This window comes from Cyprinus carpio, chromosome A7 (genome assembly GCF_018340385.1).
Source record: "Cyprinus carpio isolate SPL01 chromosome A7, ASM1834038v1, whole genome shotgun sequence".
In the NCBI taxonomy this organism is placed as follows: Eukaryota; Metazoa; Chordata; class Actinopteri; order Cypriniformes; family Cyprinidae; genus Cyprinus; species Cyprinus carpio.
In genome coordinates, this window is record NC_056578.1 from 11,426,895 (window position 1) to 11,451,752 (window position 24,858).

The 24,858-nt window shown below is 35.3% G+C and overlaps 1 protein-coding gene across 3 annotated transcripts in view; it reads right to left on the reverse strand.

Annotated features, from left to right (window-relative positions):
* Positions 1-24,858, reverse strand: part of LOC109070278 (dedicator of cytokinesis protein 11-like) — a 67,298-nt gene that overhangs the window by 23,869 nt on the left and 18,571 nt on the right. The window contains exons 16-36 of one of the 3 annotated variants that reach the window (XM_042759637.1): positions 24,510-24,586; positions 23,502-23,686; positions 22,443-22,508; positions 22,240-22,332; positions 21,409-21,532; positions 20,329-20,450; positions 20,109-20,192; positions 19,906-19,995; positions 19,604-19,725; positions 19,354-19,423; positions 19,100-19,225; positions 17,435-17,506; positions 16,600-16,746; positions 15,582-15,665; positions 13,029-13,140; positions 11,385-11,423; positions 9,613-9,794; positions 2,550-2,663; positions 1,905-1,965; positions 1,724-1,812; positions 693-807 (exon numbers count right to left, since the gene is read on the reverse strand). In XM_042759637.1, the coding sequence (XP_042615571.1) occupies positions 693-807; positions 1,724-1,812; positions 1,905-1,965; positions 2,550-2,663; positions 9,613-9,794; positions 11,385-11,423; positions 13,029-13,140; positions 15,582-15,665; positions 16,600-16,746; positions 17,435-17,506; positions 19,100-19,225; positions 19,354-19,423; positions 19,604-19,725; positions 19,906-19,995; positions 20,109-20,192; positions 20,329-20,450; positions 21,409-21,532; positions 22,240-22,332; positions 22,443-22,508; positions 23,502-23,686; positions 24,510-24,586 (2,174 nt within the window). Of the gene's footprint in view, positions 1-692; positions 808-1,723; positions 1,813-1,904; positions 1,966-2,549; positions 2,664-9,612; positions 9,795-11,384; positions 11,424-13,028; positions 13,141-15,581; positions 15,666-16,599; positions 16,747-17,434; positions 17,507-19,099; positions 19,226-19,353; positions 19,424-19,603; positions 19,727-19,905; positions 19,996-20,108; positions 20,193-20,328; positions 20,451-21,408; positions 21,533-22,239; positions 22,333-22,442; positions 22,509-23,501; positions 23,687-24,509; positions 24,587-24,858 lie in introns of all 3 variants that reach the window. The other 2 variants (XM_042759639.1, XM_042759638.1) reach the window with 2 other exon arrangements.

A 24,858-nucleotide genomic window follows, 5' to 3' on the forward strand; every position in this document is an offset into this window, starting at 1 on the left:
CCGGCAAGCTGGCGTGGGACTCATCCAAACTGTGTGGTGCTGGAAAAACCAAGAGCGGGGCCGATGCCTCTCATAAAAGTTGAGAGTGCAGGAACAGTGCACCCACAGAACTCCAACGAACATTCAACAGATTTCCACAGAATTTAAACACCTGTCATTTGAAGTTTAGCAACAGCTGCCACCCCCAGCTCACAATCTGCCCTGTTCCGCATGTTCAGTAAACAGATTTTCTTTTTTTTTTTATTCAAGCAGAACTGGTAAACTTTATCATAGCGAAGTATTAGTCAAATTATGCTTTATATGTGAATTTGAAACAATCTGGATTGTATAAAGCACTATGCGAAAATGTGAATAGAGGTTCTATGTCACAATGGTGTGAGGGGTTTGATTGTGTGGTTCTCGTCTGTGGTGTCTGAGAGGATACTAGGGCATTGTTTTGGTGCTGTTGGGGTGCCTGGCTGGTTGCTAAGTCATTCTGGGTGGTTTCTAGGGCATTAGTTGGTTGCTTGGCTGATTGCTAAGAAAATTCTTGGTGGTTGCCAAACCTTCTAACCAAAAGTACGAACGATAGTAATGTTGGAGAAGAGAGCCTATGGCTATACGATTAAAACTAATCTGAAAGTAAGGCTACAATCGCAACTATAATTCTAATGGTGTTTTATGATGATAACAAAAGACTAAAGTGTGCTTACCATCTGACAAAGTTTTTACAATATGCAGGAAACACATAAGCAGCCCTCTGATCTCATACTGGCCCAAACGGCCAGTGGTGGGAACATTGCTCATAGTGGAACTGCGCCTGTTTAACTGAGCAGAAGTGGAGGGAAAAATAATTAATAATGATGCATGATTTGTGTGATGCTAAATAAGGTAACCTGCAGTGTTGGGGAAACATGTAACAAAAAACATTTACATTTAATGCGTTATGCATTACTTGTTAGAGAGTTAGGAGTTAGAGAATGTGTGATTTATGTTTAAAAATTTCCGAAATATAAAAGAATGTTGTCTCAACGCTTACATGTGTATTATTTTCTGTTGATGGTACACGAGAAAAACAACAAAATATAATATATTGTATAAATTCTAGTAAGCAAATTACATAATTTTATACATTATGAACTACCGATCAACAGTTTGGGGTCGGCAAGATGTTTTAATGCTCACCAAGGCTGCAATTATTTGATAAAAAATACAGAAAACAGTAATTTTGTGAAATTTATGACAATTAAAAAAATAAACAGTTTTCTATATTTATATATTTTAAAATCTACTTTAATCCTGTGATGCAAAGATGAATTTTCAGCATCATTATTCCAGCCTTCAGTGTCACATGATCCTTCAGAAATCAGTCTAATATGGTGATTTGGTGCTCAAGAACAATTTCTTATTATCATCCCTATTTTCATGAAAATTCTTTGATGAATAGAGTTCAAAACATCAACTTATATTTGAAATAGAATTTTTTGTAACATTATACATGCCTTTACTGTCACTTTAATGCATTCTCAGTGAACAAATATATAATTTTTTGAATGGTAGAGTATATATAAGGAGTGAGGAAAAAGTATTCTACTGTGTTAATTACTACAAAAAGTAACCATGTAATATAATTAGGTTTTTTTTTTTATATTGAGTAACACAATATTGTGACATGTTACTTTTTAAAAGAAACGTTCCCCAACACTGGCCACCAGTAGTGAAATCATGGCTGTCTCGGTTTCACCTCATTGACGTCTGAAGTGCCAGGATCTCCATACATAGAGCTTCTGGACTCCCCTTTCCTAATATGTCCGTTCTGGGTGATGACACCAGCTGTGAAAAACGCAACACAAACACAGACAAATGTACACATACTGTGTGTCTGTTACCTTTAATGTCTGTTGGCAAAAAACTCTGATACTCACTAGGTTCCTTATCAATGATTGTGCTGCTTCTGTGGCTGTCCACTGGCAAATCATCCCGGTACTAAAGGAGCATGGGAAAACAGGAACAGTGCTTATCCAACTGACGATCAAGAACTTGCAAGGTTAACATTTACACTAGTCCATGCATTTAAATGTAGAACTTGCATGTCTTGAGTTACAACAGTGCAAAAGTAAACTGTATCAAGTAAATACTGAAACAACTTGCACACACCCAAAATAAACATACTGCTGTCAAAAGAAAACTGCTAAACCAAAGAAAATAACTGGTCCATCTGTAATCTCTAAGAAAGCATGTTTTTTTTTTCTTCTTTTTTATGACAACTGAAAATAACATTATGCAAAATATCCATTTCAAATAAATCAGATGGGCATTTGAGAGTCGAACGAGAGTTGTTTTCAACTCTACAGTCTATTTCTGTTAAGATAACAATGAAATCTCAACTAATTCCTGTTAATATCTTCTAAATGCCTCTGATTTGTCTTATCTTTTTGGACTGACATTTAAGAAGTTTCAATGGAGTTTCAATTGATTAAGCAATATGCATTTCATAAAACTTTAATTTTCCAAAACAGATGAAGACAATGTCATTGTAGATCCCAGATAAGAGAGAAATGGATGTTTACCATGAAGCCGAGCTCATTTCTACAGAATTGACCAGGACTGTTCATGTGGCTCAGGTTCTGGTAGAGTAGCTCGATAAGTGGTAGGTACAGCAGACAGATGCGGGCCTGCTGGTTCTGTCATCAGATGAAACGAAACAAATGATTATGAAACACTGTAGCAGAAGAAATGGTCACTAGTCAAAGACTGCAGCTTAAAAAAAATGTTGCTTTATATTAGTGTTTGTTTTACTGTGTATATTTAATTTATGCTTCAATGATTTTAATAATGCAGAAATAAACAAAAAAAGTTTTCTGCTATAATACACAATAATTCAAAAATATTTGTGTGGTTTTGGCTGGTCCGGTCCAAGTCAAAATAACCAAAGCCTCTATCAGTGTTGTTTCTGTCAATTATAAAAACTATTACAAATAGTTAATTTTTGTTTACTCAAAAAAGGCTGGAATAAAACGAAATATTAGATAAAAAAAAAAAAACCTTACAAAGCTTAAACAAAAATTGAATTTTTAATTACATTTAAGTTGAAGTAATAAATACACTAAAATGAAAACTGAAAGAAATCAATAATAATAATAATGATGATGAAAATGTCAAAAGCAAATAACAATATAAAAATAAAAATAAAAGCTAATTCAAAATAATAGTATATAAATAATACTAAAATTTGGAACGACATGAGAAAATGGTCTATAACTAAAAATAACTATAATAACCACTTAAATAAAACTATTAGGCTAAAAACTAAACTTCTAAGATTTTTGCAAATATTCCTGGAATGACCCGTCCCATATGTTTTTAGAAAATGAATGTCATTCTTGTCATTTTTATGATGGTGATAAAATTATTAATGTTTTTTAGTGGATAATCTGATAAAAAAAAAATATTATTTTCTTATGTTGTTTGTTGTCTATCCCATGGTTATCCTATAGGTTATGGTCCTATAGAGTCATGTAAAAAAAAAAAAAAAGTGTACAGATCACAAACAGATCATAGAGGCTTCTCAAGAAATGCGATTGTAGCAGGAGCTCGAAAGCCATGTCTGTGCCAACGATCTGGAACTTCGATCTGGACTCAATGAATCTGGCATTTGCATAACAGACAGACGTCTGTGTGAGATGAATGCAAACACATTGTGCAGCAGTTATTTACAATGGTGACAACGGTACGGACATAGCTGGAGGATTTCTTTGCATTGTTGTCGGCCACCCTCCGTGATAAAAGATAAAATGCAAATACCACAAATTTCAATAACACCGACCTGCTTATGCATTTGGGTCATCTCAAATAAACTCCTGCATCCCTGTGTATGCTGTACAGAAAAGTTTGATTACACTTATTTGTGCTGCTTTGTATTAATTAATGTATTAATACATTTTCATTGGTAAATATCTAAATTGAATCTGGTATTTAACTTTCTTGACATGGGATTTTAATACACAAAACATCCAAATAAACAAGATTTTACATTTTCAGAAGCCTATGTGAGGTACCATGATGCTAGGGTGATGTCATGACATGAGAGGATATATGGGAAATATGAGAGGATGTTAGACTATTTCTATGCAGTTGCTATGGTGGTCTAGGTGACTGCTTACAAGTCCAAGTTCATCCATAAGTGTCTATGATATTCTAGTCTTTAGACTAGTTCCCTTTTAACTCCAGTTCCCTTTTTAATTCAAGTCTATCAGATTTTTTTTTTTTTTTTTGCTGCCAGACAAAATCAGCAAATTTGTTGGTTTAGAAAAGTAATAGCACACCTCTCCTCAAAAAGTTGCATGATTTGAGAAGTCATTTGTCTGTCATTATATGTGTAGGTTAAAGGTACACTACACCTAACAATGAAAAATCTCTCATCATGTATTCACCCAGATGTACATGTCTTCTGTGGAACAAACTGAGTGTTTTCTTTTCTTCTTTTCTAAATCATTGCTTCCGGCCAACTTTTATACAGGTTCACACTCGACATAAAGTCCCACGTGAAAATCGTGACGGTTATCTGTGTTTCGCCACCACTTCTCGTAAGTTTTACACAATGAGTACATGTTCTGAATGAAGAAATATTTCAAAAACTTTAAGTTATTAGTATTTTTATACATACCTATTGTTTCGCTTCAGTTTTATTAACTGGAGTTGAATGGATTATTGTTTGTTTTGCATGGTTGTTGAAACATCTTCTTTGAGGGTCCCATTCACTTGAATTACATGGATTAATAGTTTTTTCCCCACTAAAATTCTCTGTGTTCCACAGAAGAAAGAAAGTCTTACACATCTGGAATGATGAGGGATTTTTCATTTTTGGGTGGAGTATCCTTTTAAGGGTTTGTTTTTAATTCCTAACCACATGTATAACAATACTCAGAGGTTAAAGCAAAAAAAAAAAAAAAACCCATGCCTGAACTTTTTTCCAGGGCGGGGCAGCAAATGCAAAGCATGCAATGACTATGGCAACTTTAACATTTGAAAGGATACTATGGCAAAGTTATTGTTTTATTCAAACTGATTTTCTTTTTCATGAATATATGGTTGACCTGAAGAATGAAAGCTATATCATACACTTGGAAAATTAGGAGCTATATCACCGTTTATCGACACTAGGGGTGAGACAATACACTTAAAGGTGCATCTCAATAAATTAGAATGCCGTGGAAAAGTTCATTTCAGTAATTCAACTCAAATTGTGAAACTTGTGTATCAAATAAATGCAATGCACACAGACTGAAGTAGTTTAAATCTTTGGTTCTTTTAATTGTGATGATTTTGGCTCACATTTAACAAAAATCCACCAATTCAACAAATTAGAATATGGTGACATGCCAATCAGCTAATCAACTCAAAACACCTGCAAAGGTTTCCTGAGCCTTCAAAATGGTCTCTCAGTTTGGTTCTCACTAGGCTACACAATCATGGGGACGACTGCTGACCTGACAGTTGTCCAGAAGACAATCATTGACACCCTTCACAAGGAGGGTAAGCCACAAACATTCATTGCCAAAGAAGCTGACTGTTCACAGAGTGCTGTATCCAAGCATATTAATAGAAAGTTGAGTGGAAGGAAAAAGTGTGGAAGAAAAAGATGCACGACCAACCGAGAGAACCGCAGCCTTATGAGGATTGTCAAGCAAAATCGATTCAAGAATTTGAGTGAATTTCACAAGGAATGGACTGAGGCTGGGGTCAAGGCGTCAAGAGCCACCACACACAGATGTGTAAAGGAATTTGGCTACAGTTGTCGTATTCCTCTTGTTAAGCCACCCCTGAACCACAGAAAACGTCAGAGGCATCTTACTTGGCCAAAGGAGAAGAACTGGACTATTGTCCAGAGGTCCAAAGTCCTCTTTTCAGATGAGAGCAAGTTTTGTATTTCATTTGGAAACCAAGGTCCTAGAGTCTGGAGGAAGGGCGGAGAAGCTCATAGCCCAAGTTGCTTAAAGTCCAGTGTTAAGTTTCCACAGTCTGTGATGATTTGGTGTGCAATGTTATCTGCTGGTGTTGGTCCATTGTGTTTTTTGAAAACCAAAGTCACTGCACCCGTTTACCAGAAATTTTGGAGCACTTCATGCTTCCTTCTGCTGACCAGCTTTTTGAAGATGCTGATTTCATTTTCCAGCAGGATTTGGCACCTGCCCACACTGCCCAAAAGCACCAAGAGTTGGTTAAATGACCATGGTGTTGGTGTGCTTGACTGGTCAGCAAATTCACCAGACCTGAACCCCATCGAGAATCAAGAGGAAAATGAGAAACAAGAGACCAAAAATTGCAGATGAGCTGAAGGCAACTGTCAAAGAAACCTGGGCTTCCATACCACCTCAGCAGTGCCACAAACTGATCACCTCCATGCCACGCCGAATTGAGGCAGTAAATAAAGCAAAAGGAGCCCCTACCAAGTATTGAGTACATGTACAGTAAATGAACATACTTTCCAAAAGGCCAACAATTCACTAAAAATGATTGGTCTTATGAAGTATTCTAATTTGTTGAGATTGGTGGGTTTTTGTTAAATGTGAGCCAAAATCATCACAATTAAAAGAACCAAAGACTTAAACTACTTCAGTCTGTGTGCATTGCATTTTTTTAATACACAATATTCACAATTTGAGTTGAATTACTGAAATAAACTTTTCCACGACATTCTAATTTATTGAGATGCACCCATAGTTCACAAGATGAGACAAAATACAGATACTTGGTTCACTAGAACGAGACAATATTTTAATATTATTTTTAAGAAATTTTCAACGACAAAATAGTTGTCTTTTAATTACAAAAAGTAAAACAATGCAAATATTTTAACTAAGCTAGGGCTGTAACTAATGATTCTTTTGGCAATCAAGTAATCTACTGATTGTTTTGACAATTGAGTAATCTGATAGTTTTTAGTAACACAAATAGACCTAAGTGAAAACCAGACTTAAGTATGACTATTTATATATAAACTAACGATGAGGCAATAATAACTGGCTCAAATAAAATATCAAAACCAAGAAATTACATGATTGTATTGAACAACACTGTTAAACTACATAATGTAATATGCCTATACATAATATGAACATAACCAACTTAAGTACATTATGTATTAAAACAAATACCTGCAGAGGGTGCCAATGGCCTGGTGACGTTTTACTTTACAAAGTGATTAAACGATGTTTAAATCCATTATATTTTAATATTTGGCCACATGCAGAAACTTTTATTTTGAAATCGCAATGTACAATACATGGCATATTTAGACATAGGTCGATGAATTCTCCTGTGTTGGCAAAGGTTTATAAATGATTTATGTTACAAATCTAGTGAGAAAATGCACACTGTTTTTCCAGATGAACATTAAGCAATTCAAATTCACAGCATATACAGAGGAAGAGTTTAGCCCCTTTCACACATACAGTCTTAACTGGTAAGTTACCATTAATACAAACCCGATTCCAAAAAATTTGGGACACTGTACAAATTGTGAGTAAAAAAAGGAATGGAATAATTTACAAATCTCATAAACATATTTTGTTCACAATAGAATATAGATAACATATCAAGTGTTGAAAGTGAGACATTTTGAAATGTCATGCCAAATATTGGCTCATTTTGGATTTCATGAGAGCTACACATTCCAAAAAAGTTGGGACAGGTAGCAATAAGAGGCCGGAAAAGTTAAATGTACATATAAGGAACAGCTGGAGGACCAATTTGCAATATATTGGGTCAATTGGCAAGATGATTGGGTATAAAAAGAGCCTCTCAGAGTGGCAGTGTCTCTCAGAAGTCAAGATGGGCAGAGGATCACCAATTCCCCCAATGCTGCGGTGAAAAATAATGGAGCAATATCAGAAAGGAGTTTCTCAGAGAAAAATTGCAAAGAGTTTGAAGTTGGATGCCCGTGATCTTCGGGCCCTTAGACGGCACTGCATCACATACAGGAATGCTACTGTAATGGAAATCACAACATGGGCTCAGGAATACTTCCAGAAAACATTGTCGGTGAGCACAATCCACCGTGCCATTCGCCATTGCCGGCTAAAACTCTATAGGTCAAAAAAGAAGCCATATCTAAACATGATCCAGAAGTGCAGGTGTGTCTCTGGGCCAAGGCTCATTTAAAATGGACTGTGGCAAAGTGAAAAACTGTTCTGTGGTCAGACAAATCAAAATTTGAAGTTCTTTTTGGAAAACTGGCGCCATATCATCCGGACTAAAGAGGACAAGGAGAACCCAAGTTGTTATCAGTGCTCAGTTTAGAAGCCTGCATCTCTGATGGTATGGGGTTGCATGAGTGCGTGTGGCATGGGCAGCTTACACATCTGGAAAGGCACCATCAATGCTGAAAGGTATATCCAAGTTCTAGAACAATATATGCTCCCATCCAGACGTCGTCTCTTTCAGGGAAGACCTTGCATTTTCCAACATGACAATGCCAGACGCCAGACCACATACTGCATCAATTACAACATCATGGCTGCATAGAAGAAGGATCCAGGTTCTGAAATGGCCAGCCTGCAGTCCAGATCTTTCACCAATAGAAAACATTTGGCGCATCATAAAGAGGAAGATGCGACAAAAAAGACCCAAGCAATTGAGCAACTAAGCCTGTATTAGACAAGAATGGGACAACATTCCTATTCCTAAACTTGAGCAACTTGTCTCCTCTGTCCCCAGACGTTTGCAGACTGTTATAAAAAGAGAGAAGAAGAGGGGATGCCACACAGTGGTAAACATGGCCTTGTCCCAACTTTTTTGAGATGTGTTGATGTCATGAAATTTAAAATCAACTTATTTTTCACTTAAAATGATACATTTTCTCAGTTTAAACATTTCATATGTCATCTATGTTGTATTCTGAATAAAATATTGAAATTTGAAACTTCCACATCATTGCATTATGTCCCAACTTTTTTGGAATCGGGTTTGTAGATCATGTGTGAACAGGACCTTTTCCAAAATCCCGGTAAATTTGTTCTGGAGATCATATCATACTTATGGAGATGACATGATTATTTTGAGCTGTTTATAAAGCTCCGCTGCTTTATAATTAGCTCTTCTATGTAAATATGTGCTAGACGGACATCTTTGACCATTGTGCCTCGCAGCTTTTTGTTGCGCTTCTCCATTCATCAGGGCAGCGACTCTGTAATTGGATACTATTATACGCGTCTCGTGTTTCTAAGAGCAAAGCATTCTGATTGGCTAGCAATGTTAGTTTGGTTGAGAGTGAAAGTTGCTCCTCTCATACCATTGGTAGACGAACTCATGGACTCGAAAGTGATATCAATCAACAAGATTTTTTTTTAAATGTAGGATTATTTTTCTCCGCAGCCAAACGCTGCACGCCGGAAATCCGGCACAGTGCAGGAGAACTTTAAGCCCTGAATACTATTAGTAAACTTTACTAATTAAACCAACAGTGCAAACAGACAAAAGACTCATGGAGACTAACATTAACATTATTAACATAACAGTTATGTAAAGTTGCACATGCAAAACAGCAAGTTGTTTTCTGGGAACAAAGGTTGATGACACCTGTCTATTCAGCAGCAGCAGAAACAGGAATTGTCCTGTCCTTATGTAACTTACCTTAAAAGCATTGTATCGCTCGTCCATGGCATGTTTGATCATGAGGTTCTTGAGTGCAGCCACAGCCAGTTGTCTGATCTCTGGGCAGCCCTGGAGTCCATCAGCAACCTCTCGCAGCAGCAGACCCACCAGGAAATGATTTTTGCAATAATCCTCAGTCAGGCTGTACTCCAAATTCTGATCTGAAACACATGATTTCAGGGTCAGCAATGTTCCACACTAGTATTATTTCTTTTCTTTTTTTTTCTTTTTTTCCATTTACAATATTATGAATGTTTTTGAAATCTGTGTGGCCTTTTATTAAAAAGTAAGAAGCAACACCTTTATTTCATGCATCCTAAAGACGCAATACTTTTAAAGATGCATATCTGCAAATGGTGCTTAACATCAGTGACATCTGTGACATCTGTGATATCTGAGACATCTGTGATAGTGAAAGGCTTCCAAATGAAAAGACAGTGTCTGGGGTTTGATGGCTGGCAACTTACAAATGCTTTCTGGAAAGCAGACTTCACTGCATTCCAGACCTCAAACAATAACAGAAAAAGAAACCAGAGTGACGGAAATACCTTGTGCATAAAGTGAACGCATTTTTTTATTATTGGAAATAGGTCATGCAATTATAAATTGCCTTCTTTAGCAATAATAACCAAAATCTTGATGACAAGATTCATCCTCTAATGACAAGTAGCTGTTCACGTACAATTGAAAATTCTGTCAATTTTTACTCACTCATGTCTAAAGTTTCTTTAGACATGCATGCTGTTATTTATTCCGTGGAACACAAAGCGGAATGTTTGAAGAATCTTCACACAGTGACAAGTAGGTCAGTGAACAAACCATTCTTTTAAGCAGGTTCGTTTTCAAACTGGACTAAATGAATTCAATTCACTTATTTCATGATTCAGCTTCAGCGAAAGGGAAGATTTTAAGTCTAATCCTCACACAAAGATGATCTAAAACAGTTATTTTAAATTGTAATAATATTTTGCGATATTACAGTTTTTACTGTATCTACGATCAAATAAAAGCAACCTTGGTGAGCATGAGACTTCTTTTGAATCCTTAGATTTTTGAATGGCAGTGTTTGTCTACGTACAGCGTCAATTTTGGAGCTTTTGTCACTGTGAACCCTTAATGAATTGAAAAAATGCTACTTACATTTTATTTTTTTTTCCACACAAGAAAGTAAGTAATTCAGTTTTGAAAAAAAAAAAAAACATGAAGGAGAGTAAATTATTTAAAGTTTTTTGGGCCGAACAATCCCTTTAAGATCTTTTGTATTCACTGTAATCTGAACTGAAAACAGAACAGCCACATTTCCTCACATTTTCCTATAACAATAGTGATAAAAACCAGATTACAACAAGTGCACACAAGATGTTTCCGCACTCATTCTGCATGTGTAGTATTACCAAGTTAAAAAGGGCATGTGCAGACAGGACAAGACAGACAAATACAGGATACACTTCATTACAGCAACAAACATCTTAAGGAAGCATGAAAACACTGCATTTTTAATTTCTGTGGTGTAAAAGCATCCCAAAAATCCTGTCACACTACACATTTAGTCATTGAATTTCATCAGAGCAAAGCAAATATGTTATGCTTGATTACAGAAAAAGCAAAGGCCTCAACCTGAAGTGTCAAATGCAGTTAGACAGTGATTGATGAATGATGCAGGAGCACAGCAAGGCAATTAGTGGGGTTATCAGAAGGATTATCTGGTGACTGGAAGTGCGTTTGCGTCGGCACTGGTCGGCATCACCTACCTACAACACCAAAACGCTCCGCCGCATACGAAATAAAATCTGAAATAATGAATAAAGGAAGCAATCATGCAGGATTGCCATTATCAGTGCTGGAAATGAAGCTGTGAGGGTATGTGGCTGTGTTTGAAACAGAATAGTGCTCACTAATGAATACTGCACACAGTATATACTACATACTTCCTTTCATTTGTTTATTTATTTATTTTGAAATGGATTTTAAATGGTTAACTATGCATTACGTAATGATAAACATTTCAAAGAACAGTATGCTACATGGTTGCACATTTAATCCAGCGAATTAAATTATATATATTTTTTAAAGAAATTAATGTTTTATTTATTAAGCCTTTTATTCAGCAATTTTTTATTCAGCAATTATGCATTAAATTGCTGCAAAAGATTTCTATTTTAAATAAATGCTGTTCATTTGAGCTTTCTGTGCGTCAAAGAATCCTGATAAAATATTATAATGATTTCCACAAAAATATAACTTTTTATATATAAATATATAAAGAAAAATGATTTGAGCAGAATTTCAACATATTAGAATGATGACTGGAAGACTAGAGAAATGATGCTGAAAATTCATCACAAGAATAAATTACAATACAATTTAAATAACTGTTTTCTAATAATATTTCACAATATCACTGTACTGTCTTCCTGCAGTTTTGATCACCTTTTGAAAGGTGTGTATAATTGAAATATGTTTTTTTTTTGTGTGTGTGTGTGTGTGTGTGTGTCTTTGTGTGAATATGTATATTAGTTTCATAAACTACAGGAAAACCACAGTTAATATAATATTTTTCCTCCATGTTTTTTCGACTACATCAAAGCCAAATGCAATCATCTCTGACTGATCAATGATACACATCAGCTGTGAAAATTTTGTCTTTTGTGGTTTGTGTCACTAGGCATGACAAAGTAGCAGAACTCATCAGGGAGCGTCGACTCTGACACCTGCAGCATTTCTCCCGCTGAAAATGAACTGGGAACTGCTGGAAATTCAGCTTTGCCATCACAGGAATTAATTACATTTTAAAATATATAAACATAGAAATCAGTTATTTCGGATTGTAATATTATTTCACAATATTACGGTTTTAACAGTATTTCTAATCAAATGAATCCTGCCTTGCTGAGCATTCAATAAGATAAAAAAAAAAAACCTTACTGATCCCCAACTTTAAAAAGGAAGTGTACATACTGTGCAAAGTACACATAATTTATACTGCACATTTGAGTAGTATGGTAGTATGTTAATCCTGAGGTCATATTATCCAACCTTCATTTGAACCTTCATTTATTATTTTTTTATTTGAAATAGTGAAACTGATAAACTCATGACAGCCATTACATGTTACATGTGTTATAACTGAACTTGTTAAATCCAGTGCTTAGGGGAAACTTTTAGGGGAAAATATTCTGATTCATGCCAAAATTATATGTTAAGCTTAAGTGCCATCACGCCCCATTTTGTGACACTTAAATCCTTGTGTGGATGGTTTTCAGGTTCAAGTTACATGGCATAATGAATGGTGCTGCTAGCAGATCTTAAAGTGGTGAAGTTGTTAGACTGGGATGGAGGGGAGGATGGGGGCAAGGAAAGCCATGGCAAGGTGGGTGGAGGGTGGAGAGACCTACCTTGGACTCGCTGCAACTTGGTTCGGCCGAACGCCATGGGCAGGTTTAGAGGAATGTAGTGCTCGTGGTTGCACACCGTCATGAGGAAATCAAACTTCATCTCCGTAAGTGCCTGCAAACATTGCGTAAAGAAAGTGATGAGTGCGTCAGTGCAATGCTGGAGAAGCTGGTTTGGCAATCTAGATATGGGTCATAACAACAGACAAGATAAAACCAATTTATCGCAAAAGCGTATCTGTACAAGTTCTGACAAGCTGTCTTAATTCACATCCGAGTTCAGCAACACTTGTTATTAAGGAAAGTTATGTTTTATTTAAAGACCACCTTTCCCAATCTCAAGGCTGAAAATACATAACCACAGCTTCAAATTAAGAATACAAGCGATAGCATACAGTACATACATATAGACACGCATACATATAAATACATAATATCACATCAAAACCGGAAAGCACAACACAAATACCCAGTTATTTCACAGCAGAACATTCGTCAGAAGAAAGCAAGTAAGCAGGTAGGAGCCAGATGACTGAAAAGAGTGAGAAGGTGAATAATAGTACAGCAGTTGAGATTAATCATAGGGAGCAGGTCCATGAAGACATAACACTGATATTACACTGAAAACTACAATAAATAGTAATTTTCAGTTCTACAAGTGAATTTAGGCATTATAACACTGCAATGTGCAGTATGAAAAAGGGATGTTTATTTTGAGATTTGAAGAAGATTACATTTCACAGTGTTATTAAATTATTATAATAAGTTTTTAAAAATGTACTTCATCTTAAGGTCAGCAAAGGTAATCTAAATGTAAGCATAGCTCAAAACGAGCATGCACAATTAAATATCCAATATCAAGTGATATTGACAAAAAAAAATTAAAAACCCCTGACAATTCTTGTGATTAATAACCCTAATTTTTAAAGTGCATAATGCTCAAAATTCAATGATAACTCTAATACTCATGCTTTCCAAAAAAAAAAAAACTCAACCATTTCCTGAAATTTATAAAATTTAAACAACCGTGGCCAAAAAAAATAAAATAAAAATAAAATAACCTCAAACAAACTGCTTCAGAAAATCAGTTTTATGAAAAGCACTACAAATAAATTAATTGAACAGTTTTCAAATCTAGATTTTGTATACACAAATATACTTTAGTGTTCATTTACTGTTTAGCATATGTTCCCCCGAAATATGATGTTTTATCAGCTATTCAGTATTACTGAAAATACATAATTTGCACCCTTTCAAAGCATGTGTATTCCCGACAGGCTGTGGCACATACAATTTACAAGAAAAAAAATCATGCATGATGTTATGACAAGATATTCCACAATTAAACTATCAACAGCACAGAAGGAGAACACAGAGGATGAGAACAGAGAAGCTATTCCACTATGAGTCACACCCATTCTCTGGATTTCCGTCTGTCTGGACTTCTCAACAGGGTTGTGACGATGAGGAAATTTTCCACCGGTTAATTGACACATGACAAAACACTGATAATACCGGCATCACCATTGACGTTCCCTCTTTTCCTCGCTTTCCTTTTCTTTTGAATGGCTTGTAAAAGTGGCGTGCACATTTTACTTTCACTTTCAAATAGCGGCAATTCGGTGTAAAGCAATTGTCATTTTTAGTTTGTTTGAATTCTCCCTCTTTTCCTCATTTTTTTAAATAGCTTAAAAGCGCAGTACGTATTTTACTTTCACTTATGAATTAGCGGTATTAGCTCTTAAAGTAATAGCAGCCAATATAACCTAATAACCCAGCTGCTGAGATGTCTGTTTATAACATTTGTAGTTTTAAGGATTCATCTACATTTAATTTAGAATTTAGTGTTTGATAACTTCATTCGATTTCTGTATATTTCCTACTAGCTGAAGGGCACAGGTTGAAAAATATGACATTTGTTTTAATGGGTTCATGTGAGGATTAAGTTCACTTAAATTAGAAATTATAATTTTTTAAAGTCTAATAAATGTCCAAATTGATAGATCTTAATTATACTGTAGTGCTGAATGGCTATAGTCAATGATTAAAGGGATAGTTCTTTAAGGGATGGTTTTTTAATATAACTCAGATTGGATTCATCTGAAAGAAGAAGGTCATATACACCTAGGATGGCTTGAGGGTGAGTAAATTATGGGGTCATTTTAACTTCTGGGTGAACCATCCTATTAGGGTATTGGGGGGGTGCAATTTCCTAGAGATATCAGTTTCTACATTAATAAAAAAAATAGAATGTGAAATTATTGCAATATAAAAGTATATTTAAAAACTTTAATGCTACAGTAGGTGGGATTAACTGTGATTAATTTCAGAAAAAAATTGTGATTAATTAGTTAATTTTTTTAATTGACTGACACCACTAATTATGACACTAATGTTACCTTAAAGACCACCAGGTTGATTCGATGCAAAAAAACTAACAAACAAAAAAACATTTAGTCATTTACCATTTAATATTATTATATTATTAATAACCCACTAAATAAATGTAAGTATCATTGCTTTGACCATGTGATGTATTTGAGTTGTTTTGCCTACCTTTGGATCTTTCAGGCCGAAGAAACACATGTATTCATTTATCAGACTGAAAGCAAATCCTCGGTTCATGAACGTAAGGCAGCGCTGTGAAGGGGGAGAGTTTCAGTCAGAACAATGTAATGCCTTAAAATGAGGTCATGTGGACAATAAATAAATCAAAATTCAATAAAGAATGAGGCCCAATAAAACTTTACACATATTATATATGAACAATCAAATGTGTTTGGTTAAACTACAGTGCCAGGGACAGGGAGGAGAAAGAGGAGAAGGTTTAACTTTGGTTCATAGTCTTGATGTTGGCCACACATTCAGTCAACACACTGGCGACCAAGTCCAAATGTTGAAACACACTTCAAATAATAGCTATCATTAGATAAAATGAATAAAATTTGCTCGAATCTACCAGATTGTATCACTTCAGTTTAATTATTAGTGTGAATGGAATTTGAAAGCCATGATTATAGGTTAATGTACAACTGCAGAATATCAAACACACTTGTGCAACTTGTGTGCACTTAGAACACGTAGACAATGCAATTCAAACAATTAAACTAAAAATAAAATTTAAATAAAAAAGAACATATTAAACAACTAATATAACTATAATATAACTAATATAACTATAAAATATTAAACAACTTCTAGTGGCAGAAGCTGCAAAAGATTTTCATGGTTGACACGTATCGTTGATCATTAAGAGATGATATTATTCTCAAGCAATCATTGCAAAACTGCAGAGAAATACTGATATTGTGAAATATTAACAGAAGAATATTCTAATATTTAAAATGTATTCCTGTGATGGATTTTCAGTGGCCATTTACCGCAGTCTTCACTGTCACATGATCCTCCAGAAATCATTTTAATATGTTGATTTGCTGCTCTAGAAGCATTTCTTATTATTATCAATGTTGAAAACAGTTGTGTCGTTTACCTCATTAAAGAGGCATTAAAGAGTTAAGCCTGACCTTAAATAATAACCCTGATCATACTAAAATACTACAGCTCTAGGCCTGACCTTGATGAAGCAGGCCAAGCTAAAGTTGACGGAGCGGGCCTCCACTGGGACGTCCACGTAGCGCATAGTGATGTGAGGCATGATCGCCAACAACAAGGACTGCAGTGCTTGGTGGAATGATTCTGGAAACCTCTGGGCTCGCGGCATCTGCAGGAAATGGACAGTAGAGGTGGTTTCACATTCTTAACTGTCACATAGCTATGCTATGAATACTACATGGGTACAGGAAAGAATCATTTGTAAGTAAAGTAGGATTTTATCTGATTTCATTTCAGCTGTCAATGCCCGAGATATTCTAACCAGACGGAAGTCCAACTGTTTTCTTCAGTGTCATGCAATCTAGGTATTGTGCTGAAGGCATGTTCGAACAACTGACTTTATACACCGGCCTTTAAATGACATACATGGGTTATGGTTTCAGTTATGCAAATAGCATCCAATGGCATGTAAATTAGGTCTGAACATGTTTGAAACGGCCTGACACAAAGTTGAAACTGTTAAACACACACTGTACATGCAAAAAACAACTCTGTGTCAACAGTAGAGTACAGTGCAGCTCGTGTGCCTTGTTTATTAATTTATTAGTTTCTTCACAGATACCTTGATCATGCAAACTTTTGAAGAATGAAGAAGTTAACCTCATTCTGTGTACAAATGCCAAAGGTGGAACACAACTTCCTGTTTGACAGCCCGGCTACTTTTTATTGTGTTTACTAAGGATGATGACTAAGGAAAGGAAGTGGAAAGTAAGGCCCTGTACACTCCTCTCAGATAGCAAATGGCTGTTAATTGATATTACTTTAAAGAGTAAAATATGTCATCAGATTATACTAACTTTCATTCTGTTACCATCCTGGAGGTATTGTGCCATTGACTTTGCAATGGTCTCAAAGAAGAACCAGGAATACTGTAATATAAGACAAAAAGAAAAAGGTGTTAATACAGTAACATAGATGAACGTCATAAATGTGTGTCAATACATAAAATATTTACTGATACCATATTACACATTACTGTTCAAAGATTGAGGTCAGTAAAAACAGCAATATTGTGAAATGTTATTAGGATTACAATTTCTTATTTTATTTTAAATAAAACATTTTATTTTAACATTTTAATAAAATGTCATTTAATCCTGTGATGCCAAAGATGAATTTTCATCAGCCATTACTTCTTATATGCTTATTTGCTGCACAAGAAACATTTCTCTTTATTTTCAATCATACATTTTTAGGATTCTTTGATTAATAGGAAGTACAAAAGAGCATCATTTATTTGAAATAGAGTTATTTTGTAACATTATAAATTTGATTCATTTAATGCATCCTTGCTGAATAAAAAGCATCAATGTCTTTCAGGAAAAAAAATACTTAATGATCCCAAAAGTTTGAACAATAGTGTAACATGATATCTAACTACTTTAATGTTTAAAAAGAATAATAATATTAATGTATACCATATCATATCACAGGAATGTTCTGAATGTGTGCCACTATATATCAGTTTTAAACATACAAATAAATGTATACAACACCGCAACATAGTGACAAAAGTAAATCAAAGTGAAAGTGAATTGCATTGCAGAAACAATGGACTTATTATTCTACCACAATACGATGTGATCTCTGACACCAGTCAAAGTCAAACCAGTTTTCTTATGAAAAAGCATATTCCCTCAAACCTAGTTCCAAGAAAGCTCTGAGAACTGAATTCCAAGAAAATGTGTCCTTGTGGAAACAGTTACGTAAAAAGACTATATGTGACTTATATGTCTTAAAGGCTTATACTTCAAAGGATATACTTCAAACTAAATTTGTTTTCGTTCTTCGTTTGGGGGCAAAATGAAGTTTTGAAAAGACTGAGCGACGGTATACTGTTTTCGAACATTCAAACACCCCCACGCTGCTGGAGGCGGGGTGTAGATTAATGTAAACATGACTCACGACGCTAAACACAACAACGATGCAATGATGAAGTGTAGGCAATCTAATTTTCCCATGAATATTACAGACAAAAGAATAATAATTAGCAGCAGTTCGGAGTCAAGTATCATGTTTGCAATACAAAAGAACCATTCTTTCTCCATAATCAGTCCTTTACGGGAAGTGTGAATGTCTCATGTCTGAAAACTTTAGTATTCAGCTTTCAGATGATGTATAAGTCTCAATTTTGATAAATTGATACTTAAGACTGGTTTTGTGGTCCAGGGTCACATATTACATTTACAGATATAAGAATAGAATAGACAAGAAAAGAAAAGGCATATGAGACGAGGTGGGTTGATTGATTGATTTGAATACACTGAGGAAGGTCCAGTGGCACTGAATACATCAATACTGAAATGTTATATGTAAATATTTGGATGTCAATGGTCATATCATGATCTGTTTTCTGGAACAATAAACGCAATTCTGAAGTGAATCAAAAGGATAGAAAATAAACGCAACAGTGCCATCTGCTGTGCAAAGAGAGTAGCTCATACTCTAAACGGTTTTGTCACCTTGAGGAGTTTGTTGCAGGTGTTGAAGTCTGCAGTTTGTTTGAGGATGACAGTCACTGCTGTAGCCAAAACTTCATGTGTCGTCAAAGAGTTTTCTGAAGTTGCGTTGTTGATCAGAAACACGTACTGCAAAATAAAAACACTGATTTTGACATTTTTTAAAAATAAAACAAATCAGAAGATTACAAGTGGTCGAGTGTGATCAGATCAACAAATTCATAGTAAGCTAATTATAGGGAGCTATAATGTTGTACCTTCAGAAACGAGCGCAAGTAGTGCTCCAGTTCCTCCTCATGACACTGAGACACCATGTGAATGATTACCCTGAGACAAACAGAGGCACTCTGGTAACATAGCAGTCCTATTCACTTTAAATCCTACTAAAAAACGATTAAATAAGGAAATATTGCCCTGAACAACAAATGCATTCATAGGCTACTCTGCATACAAAACAGTAATACAGAAGCATGTCTTTCTGAGAAGACAAATGAAGTGGTAAATCACCGTGTGGAGTTGACAGCAATGTCTAGACTCTCTTTGCTTGCCATCGTGACGATTTCAAAGAGCTGAACGAGCACCGTAGGCAGAAACTTGATGATGACCTGAGTCTCGACTGCATGTAGGCACGGAAATGAGACAGGAAATGAAAAGAATTCATGTGACACTGAAGACTGGAGTAATGGCTGCTGAAAATTCAGATTTGCCATCAGAGGAATAAAGAGCATTTTAAAATAGGTTCAAATAGAAACGCTTATTACTGTTTCATTTACAATATCACTGTTTAACTGAGGATATCCATTTCTCACCTTTAGGTACTTGATGAGTTCAGCGGGATTGCCCTGTGATGTTGACCTCATCAGCTGGCAATACTGGAAGAAATTGTGGAGGTGCAAATCCTGGATGGACGAGAGTTACTAGATTGAATGCTTTTATTTTACTGAACACTTCATTACTCTCTGTTCAGTACAATGGAAAATGGCTGAACCATCCTAAGATCAGATCAACATACCTCAGTGTAAATTGTTGATGCTACATACGCTCGGACTTTAAATAATGGTTTGGCATTCTCCACCCATTTGATGTCTGGTGAAGACTGCAAAAAAAAAAAAAAAAAAACACACAAAAAATTACTGAATGAATCAGTGAACCAATCAATTCAAGCAGCCAAACCATCAATGAACAAATGAACCAACCAATCAACAACCAATTAATTTTTAGGAAGATTTTACCTTTTTTGAGTCTTGGCTTTTGTCATACATGTAACCAGCTGGTAGATTGGCTGACACAGGAAGCTGTAGTTCTGAGAAGTGTATTCTGCCATCCTTCAATAAAGGAGTCCAGGAATAACCCACTGTAGAGAGCAAGAGTTAAAGGTATATTCCTCACACACACACACACACACACACACACACACACACACACACACACACACACACACACACACACACACACCACCATTCGATAGTAATCCAGTCGTAATGTTCTCGAAAGAAGTCTCTTATGCACATTTTGGCATTTATTAAAAATATCGTGAAATATTACTACAACTTAAAATAACTTTTATATTTTAACAAAGCTGAACATTCAGTCTTTTAGTGGCACATGATGCTTCAGAAATCATTATGCTATAACATGCTGATTTGCTGCTTACGAAAAATTTCTCATTATTCCCACTGCTGAAAACAGTTGTGCTGCTCATTATTTTTATGGAAACCATGACAATATTTTAAAGGTTTTGATCAGTTTAATTTGTCTGTAGTGGCCGTTTGTCAACAAACAAAAGGTAATTAAACTTAAATCAAACTTTCAAACGACAACTTCTAGCCCCCTGGGGAGGTGATGTACGCAGGCAAGAAATAAAATCAAATTCAAGCTGGGTTCAGGGTTGTGGCTGGTTTATTTATTCCAACTGAGCAAACAATTCAGCATCTCTCGCGCTGGTAAAAAACCATATGCCCATCACCCAGGTGACTTCCTACCTATATTTACCTTTACCTGTGCCCACTACTGCCCTCAGGTGTCTAAATCAAACATTGTAGTTATTAAACTAACCACGAATAAAGACTAAACATATAAATAAAAACAATTAACTAAACAAACAAACAAAAGAATATTACCAAAATATATATTACTAATATAAGCAAAATCATAATAGTAAACAAATTAATTAACAAAATTACCACTACTGAAAGCAAACTAATGTAGCCCCAACAGTGTCCTTGATGAAAAGATTATTAATTTGAAAAAATCTTGTTGAGTATAAACTTTGGAACGGTATACAATACACAAGCACACAGGCACACACTCACCCAGTGTTTCCACCCCGTCCCGTTTCTTGGTGGTGGTTTTGTTGCCAGCCTCACAGCTTATGTGATAGAAAGTAAATAGAATGTGATGCTTCTCATGGATGTGGACAGGAAGCTCGATTTTAATCTGGGACAGAGATGAAAATACTTCAACATTAAGGAAATCTTGACTTATTCTCATAAAGAAAGTTTCGTGTGTTTTCTAAGCCACATCGTGACTCATAAATACAGTACATGAAAATATAAACATGTTATTGTGATTAGCGATGATAATTATTAATGATAAATTCTTCATGTTTTGCTTAACTACTCTTTTAAGGCTCTCCTGCTAATGACATCATTAGGTTTGTTCCAGCAAATCATGCAATACTGTATCAAATGCTATGTCTGTGCGTACTGTCTATGTTGATGTCTTGTGACTCGTTCATCTATTGAACGAACAATCTGTCTTTAATTTCTTGGCCCTGAGGGTCTGGTGAAGCCTAACAGGATGTGTCTGCAGAAAGATTCAGCTCTTCATATCCTTGAGTCTGCTCAACTGTAGTAATGTAAATGTCATAGTTTTAGGTCTCAATAATAATCTAAGCATGTGTTTATATTTTGTGTGCTGTTTTTGTCCCTTAGGCATATAAATTATACAAATTTATTTTTTAACAGTAATGATGGTTAAACAATAACACTAATGGTTTTTACTCAAAAATGTAATTGTGTTAAGTCCAATATGATGTGATGTCACATGCTTGATGTATTTCTACAGATAAGAAAGGATGAGATATTGTGTTGCTGTGCAGTTGAGTGAAAGAATAACACTACATGATAACATACGGATCTCACCTCATCATAAAACTCCGGACACTGATTATGATGCAAAACTGCAGCAAAAGCACTGGTGGTGAAAACTGGATCCCCTGGCTTGCCATAGATGCACTAAAAGCAAACAGTGGTTAGTCACTTACACATTACACTGCACTAATTATAAAATATTAAAGAATTGGGGAAGAAAACGGATAGCACACAAATAACAATCAAACAGTCACCTTTAATGGGGCGGCTCCTTCATCATCAGAATCCTTGAACTGAACACAAACTGCAATGTTTCGAGCCTGGAAGAAAAAACAGACACTGTATCAGACCACTTCATATATGTGACCCTGCACCACAAAACCAGCCATAAGGGTGAATTTTTCGAAATTGCGATTTATACAACATCTGAAAGCTGAATAAATAAGCTTTCCACTGATGTATGTTTGTGAGGATGGGACAATATGTGTCCGAGATACAACTATTTGAAAATCTGGAATCTAAGGGTGCAAAAAAAAAAAAAAAAAATACTGAGAAAATCGCCTTTAAAGCTGTCCAAATGAAGTTTTTGGCAATGCATATTACTAATCAAAAATTAAGTTCTAATATATTTACAGTAGGAAATTTACAAAATATCTCCATGGAACATGATCTTTACTCAATATGCTAATGATTTTTGGCATAAAAGATAAATCAATAATTCTGACCCATACAATGTAGTTTTGGCTATTGCTACAATATACCCCAGTGACTTTTGTGGTCCAGGATCAGATATATTAGCACATTTTTGCTATCTCAACAACAATACATACTGTATATATGTGATTATTCAAAACCTTTGGCAAGCAGCATGTATGTAATAATAATAATAAATAATCTAATAGGACACTAATTATGTACTGATTAAAAAAAATCTAATTGCTATTTTGCTAATGAATGAAACTGAATAAAAAGCCAATAAACCGATGTCATTAGTATCACTGAAAAATAGATCTGTATATATGTTTGGTAGCATCTCTAATTTAGAAGAAAAGAAGTTGGAGAGTAATAGAGCGAATAGTTAGTAGAATGAGCTTTCCAGCAGTGGAGGAGGATGCAATTAACCCTGAATTCTGTTTAATTAGAGATACGATCTTCCGTGAATTGATTATGAATAGAATCCCTGGGGCTTTTCACAGAGCCTCATGTTTGAAAACACGTAGGCAGACATTGTTACTGCTTGAAGGAGCTTGTTGTTGCACCACCACCCACAGCTTCCCAGTTCCACTAATTACAGAATGTGTGAGGAACCTCACCTTGGCAAATGTCTTCTGATTGTCGTATTTGAGCTGCTGAGGATAGACATAGAGATGGTTCTTGTAGATGGTGAATGGGTGATTGTATCTGGCCTCTTCTGGGATAAACTCCTCCACTTCCACGGACACCTTCTCACACTGCTCCTCAAACGGCTTCACAGGAATATAAGATGATGTGACAGAGTCTGTGGAGATGAAGGTTATAAATTAAATACCTTTCATTATCTGTTAACCCTCATGATGTGTTTTCTTTCTTCTGAAAATGCAAGTTAATGTTATCGCATTGGACTATAACCTACTGTCTGCTAAATGTTTGATCATTTTATGTACTTTTTGGGGATTGTGTCCCACCTTGTTAGCATAATGACAGATTTACAAGCAATTCTTCATAGGACGGTACTTTTTGACCAGGAACACAAGATTAGGTAAAGGATTTTCAGGGTTAAATCATGAAAAAAAAAAATGTTTCCACAGTGTACAAATCAGCATCCCATTCCTTTTTTAAAAGTAATAAAGACACAAATACCAGATTCACTCAAAGAGAAAACCATTAAAAATTAACCTAGCTATTTTTAAACATATAAAAAAGACTGTATTCCTAATGCAAACTGTATCAATTAAAATCACATATCAATTAAAATCTGTTTAAATTATTATTATTTTTTTTTTTAATTAGTTACTATTATGCAAAAGCATAATGTTTAGCTGATACTGCATAATTTCCCCCATTACAAGAAACGGAACATTCAACAAAACTGTGACACCCAGGAAGTGACATCATTTGGTGAACGGCAGAAAAACAAGTAAATAATCTCCTTCCATTTCCTTAATTTTTACACATTTGTCACGTGAACCATTGTTTTTATGATTTACAAATTGCATCATATGCTAAATTGTGCCTTTAAATAAATTGTTACTGAGAATTTTAAAACTAAACGCCTTCTGGTGTTAGAAGGTGTTATCTAATATTAAAAGCCAAAGTAAATTAAAAAAGACAAACAAACTTACTTGACAAGTCTGGAGGCACACACTCAACAGTGATGTTAATTTGTCCAGGGATTATCTGCAGTTTGTTCTTCTCTGGTCTAAGAGCAAAAATGTCATCAAAACATTCATAATGCATAATACAATAAAGTGACTAAAAAGGAAGTACATTCATGGTGGATGACGGGGATTTTGCCAAGTGCAACACATCATTCACATCAACAATTTAGTGACGGGCAAAGGAATAGGGTTCATCTTAAAGCCTTGTGCACCATTCTTATCACTTCCCTTTGATTCAGGGCTAGTGTTTAGATTAGGGATCAAATCAGGACTGTTGTTACAGGCATGCTGACCCAGGAAAATTTCCTACTTG